The sequence below is a fragment of the Acanthisitta chloris genome, unplaced genomic scaffold (assembly GCF_000695815.1).
Source record: "Acanthisitta chloris isolate BGI_N310 unplaced genomic scaffold, ASM69581v1 scaffold777, whole genome shotgun sequence".
NCBI classification, from domain to species: Eukaryota; Metazoa; Chordata; class Aves; order Passeriformes; family Acanthisittidae; genus Acanthisitta; species Acanthisitta chloris.
In genome coordinates, this window is record NW_008681826.1 from 27,144 (window position 1) to 32,065 (window position 4,922).

General features: G+C 38.9%; 1 protein-coding gene across 1 annotated transcript in view; it reads right to left on the bottom strand.

Moving 5' to 3' along the window:
• The window catches only part of TIMM23 (translocase of inner mitochondrial membrane 23 homolog (yeast)), a gene marked incomplete at its 5' end in the record, with an annotated part of 14,637 nt that extends 10,585 nt beyond the window's left edge, over positions 1 to 4,052 (bottom strand). Inside the window, 3 exons of the mRNA XM_009078227.1 lie at positions 1,327 to 1,385; positions 3,633 to 3,717; positions 3,959 to 4,052. Of these exons, the coding sequence (XP_009076475.1) occupies positions 1,327 to 1,385; positions 3,633 to 3,717; positions 3,959 to 4,052 (238 nt within the window). The remainder of the gene's footprint in view (positions 1 to 1,326; positions 1,386 to 3,632; positions 3,718 to 3,958) is intronic.
• Positions 4,053 to 4,922: the final 870 nt, after the last annotated feature.

Below are 4,922 nucleotides of genomic sequence, written 5' to 3' on the forward strand. Positions count from 1 at the left end.
AACTGTGGCCCCTGTATTATGCCTCAAAAGCTTATGTCTGAATTAAAACTACCAAGCTAACCCACTCTTTAGAAATAAGACTCAAAAAAATGTAATAACTGCAACTCAGCCTATGCTTCGATGCATTTCTCAAAGTTCAGATGTATGTAGACTGGGCTATAACATGATGGAATCTCTGAATTAAATATTGCTAACTTCTATTACAACTTTGCAGGGCAATGAGTTCCATCATTATTCTTCTTCAAAATAATTTCATCAGTTTGGGATTTCTCTTTTCAAAGTAACTGTGTAACTTTTGGTCTTTTAAGACTGGGGAAGGCTAGGGGAAGGGGGAAGCCAAAGAGTTTGTGTTCTCTAGGGCACTAGTTATTTCATTTTATGGAATGATCTCAAGTTGTTTCTCTGAGGCAACTGATGTGATTTCATTTCACAGTCCCCTCCTCCCTCAACCCTAAGTTCACAAAAGCTCTTTCTCATATGTCAGGCTATTGATAATTTTCTTTTCTCTTTTTTTAACCTGCATTAGTTATAAGCAACATTTACATTTAGAGTTGGTGGTATCCTGTGTGATTTTTCATTAAAGCATAAATCTTTGTAGTCACTATCACATTTCTTCAGATGAACATTTTGTTGACACTTTAACAGGAAACAGACATCAGGCAGTTGATCACATGATCACTAAGTCTCTCTATAAGTTATTAAAGTTACTTCATAAGTATTAAACTGTATTTTTTTGCCATAAACTGTGAATTAACTGGAATTTATCAACAAGTAAGCACTATCTATAATTTCCAGTTATTTTTGGCACTCCATAGCTAGAGTTCTTGTTTGTAATACAGTAAAAAATACTGGATTTTAATTAAAGGCTTTTGGCTACTGATGCTTCAAATTCTATTTTAGCCTTTAATTTCCTTTTTGGTGTCTACTGAGGTGTCCTCATTTTCCAAAGGAAAAAAACCCACTTAATTTCCATTTTGATGTCTACTGAGGTGCCCTCATTTTCCAAAGGAAAAAAACCCACACTTCATCCTGATGGGTTTCATGGTGAAAATTTAGAGAATACACTCTTCCATTAACCAGTTACATCTTTAAATTGTTTTCCCTAAAAAAGAATGACTTCACTTACCCAGTGATCCCAGAGTGTTAGCCCATAATGCTCCTTGTCTTGTCAATTTTGATGTCTACTGAGGTGCCCTCATTTTCCAAAGGAAAAAAACCCACACTTCATCCTGATGGGTTTCATGGTGAAAATTTAGAGAATACACTCTTCCATTAACCAGTTACATCTTTAAATTGTTTTCCCTAAAAAAGAATGACTTCACTTACCCAGTGATCCCAGAGTGTTAGCCCATAATGCTCCTTGTCTTGTCACCATATTTAGAATTCTGTAAAGGAGTTAAAAAGTTATGAAAACTTTTAGCACTGTTTACATCAAAGCAGAGTTTATGACAGTAGGTCTTGTGTGTTTACACTACACATTTGATTAATAAAACCGGAATAGTGAACCCAAAACTCTCTAAAGGCAAATGTTAAGGTAAAGCAGGCAGGTTGCTAATACATAACCTCATCAAAACTCAAATCTCTTCCTTTCAAATTACTCTGTAACCCTAGCTGTTCCTTATGTAGTGACTACACATAGCTACTGAGAATGACTGACACACTTAGGCTGAGGTAAGTGGGCAAAAGATCTCCGAGAAAGCCAAACTGCTCTTCTAGAAGGTGCAAGCAATACAGGACTGAGCAAACGTAACTGGGCAAAAGATCTCCAAAAAAGCCAAACTGCTCTTCTAGAAGGTGCAAGCAATACAGGACTGAGCAAATGGTGTGGGTATTACAAACAAGCCCAAACTAAAGCAAGGCAGGAAGTGATCTTTTGCACTTCCATTTGTCCAACTCAGCACCCACCAAAAGGTCAGGAACCCTGGCTACGTGTGTCTGTATGCTTCCAGACTAGCACTAAAGAGGAAAAGAAAACCTTTAGTGCACTCTCAGGGAAGCACAATGCCACTTCTTTCTGGCATCAGCTGTCTCCAGAACGGTGACAACAACAGCCAGAAGAAATGACTGACTTTTATCTCCCAGCAGTGTAACACTATCACAGGCACAGTATTGCTCTGGACAGCTGACTACCACTGGAACCTAGTTTATCACTTCAAGCAATGACAGTGTCACACAGTATTTTGATTTGAGGTAATTTTCCACTAATTTTCTTTTTTTAGAATTTTCATTAGGAGCCACAGGCCATAACTGAATAATATGGTTAGGCAGTGAACCCAACAATAATGGAAATCTTCATTTTGATTCGTGAGGAAAAAATATCCAAGAGGCTAGGGGACTGAAAACCTTAATTACACCCCCCACCCCATTTTGTTAAATTTACAGCAATTCTGAATTGATAAGAAAATTGATACATTTAATAACCATGGCATACTGTGAGATACTTGACAACAGGGGATTAACAGCACAATTCAAATCATGAAAACCAATAAAATCTGTGTACATTAAGGATAAATTTGGAGGAAATCTAGCTAGGCAAGTCTCTTTCCTGCATCTGATAAGGAAAGCACAGAACTTAATGCACTGTTTGAAGGTGATGACCTTCAGCAGGCCTTAACCTTGCAGGGCCAGGATAACAGCAGCATGTGCACTGACTGCCACCTCCTGGGCTCGACCTGCCAAAGTCTGTGCTTAAAAACATGGTTTTGTTAATTCTACTCATTCCAAATACATAAAATACAACTCTGTTCACCTAGAACATTATGGAAAAGTCATAATCATAGTGGTGAATATTTTGATAAAGAAGGGGATGAATACACGGAATTTTAAAAGGAGCAGAGCCAGAATAATCTGTACCAGGAAATATTAACTTCCTCCTCTAAAATCCCCTTGTTCCAAAGTTTTCTGGGAGTGAAAATTGTTTCCCCCAGTTATTCCACTCCATTGGTTTCCTCTGTCTCCTTTACAGGCACTTAGGTTTTCTTATAGTTATGTCTAAACTACCATTAATTCTAGAAGCAACAAATCCTGATGAAGAAAAAGTTCCTGTCTGTACTGAGTTCTTTCAAACCATCAGGTGAGGTGAGAACATGGCAGTGCCATGGGTATTCGTGGTTGCCACAATCTAGAACACCTTCCACCACACAACACATGCTCAGCAGCACACAACAATGTCATCCCTAATGCAAATCCAGGCAGGCCCAGCTCCTGCATTTTAATCTCTTCCTGTTTTTGAATAGCTTGGGAAAGCAGGGAGACTTGTTCTCAGATAAATGAAAGCAAAAAATAGCTCAAAGCAATCTCTGCTGCTTCTGGGAGTACTTCAACATATAAAAACACTGCTTTGACTCTGAAGGAGATTTTTAGTAAACATCAAAGTAGTAACTTACTCTCAAATATTTAAGGTAAGTCAGACAACACACCAATTGTCACTTAAGGAAAAGCAAAAAGCTTGAACCGAACATCACTAACTGAAAATGTTTTGTAACTTGAAGACAAACACTGACTCTCATTTGTCCCCACTAAAGACAAAAGAATACATTTATTTTTGCAGTATATTCCGATCTAACCTTGTACAAGCTGGCAGAAACAACCATGCCACTCAGGTGTACATTTTGTTGAGATGAAACACTTACTGTACATTTCTAGGTTTTGACCAGGCCATGTTCTGCGTCTCCTTCAAGCCAAGTCGCAAACCATTCAGTGCACCAAATGCTGCCCCTAGTTAGCATAATGTCAGTTAGTATTTTTAAGAAGAAAAAGGAGCATAAAGATCCCCCAAACAGTACAAGAAGTGAACACTGGGAATAGACTTCACTCTACAGACTGAAGTCAAATACCTGTTCATGTAAGACTAGAACAGTCAGTAGCTTACAGAACAAGACATTTACAATCTCATCAATTGCTGCAGTCCATAGGGGCTACTTGGACAGCTGGGAAAGTGAAAATCATAACCACCTACCTGTCATACAACATCCTCCAATGGTAAAAAAGGCCAGCTCAAATCTGCCTCGGGTTTTGTTGGCTCCTGTGGGCAAGATAAACTCATCTGTATCCTGGGGAAAAACAAAACAAACAGATGCTTTGTATTTTCCAAGTGCACCTGTTTCAAATTGTAGGCAATAGTCATTTCTTTTCTTTAACCCATGCAATGCACTAAAGCTGGCTAAGAGTGTTTCTGGAAAATCCCTGTCTACACTAGCACAGAGATGGATTATGCATATGCTTTATTAAAAAAAGATAAACTGTCCAAGAGCTTTTTTCCCTATAGCTGTCCTATCTTGTTATAAATTACATCAGCCACCCAAGGAACTCATACTGTGTGGGTTGCTGGTTGGTTTTGGTTTTAATTACTATTTGCTTAATTATTTATTACATCTTGCAGCAGGCAATACAAGCCCTCCAAAACCCCTCCCGTTGTCTGGCTATGCAGGACTGTTTCCTCACTGAGCAACCTATACTGATGCAACAATACATTAATTAAGCTTTCCCACTACACTGACACTAAAGAAAAACTGCCTTTGTACCAAAAGAAGTATTTCCTTGCACTGAGGTAAGTGAGCCATTTTGAAGATGTGAAAAAAGGAAGGAATACACTCAAAACTAGAGATGATCAGGCATGAGATATATGAGGGTGATAGCTTTTCTCCCCCAGAGAAAGGCCTGTGTTCCTGTAAATTAGTGCTGCCTGAAAAGCTAGAGAAACGGCCTAGAGAAACTACGTAAGTGTAGAGATAAGGTGGGCCAAAGCACTTCTTCAGTATGAGACCCTGACGAGATGCATGTGTGTGGATAAGGTGCTAAAGCAGCAACACCTCTTTCTGGGCTTCTGTGCTTTCCAGTCACAGTATTACCCACCCCCTATTAAACTGACATATGACTGCAACAACTGCAGGCTCAAGGAATTGCATTCTAAGGGGGTTTAC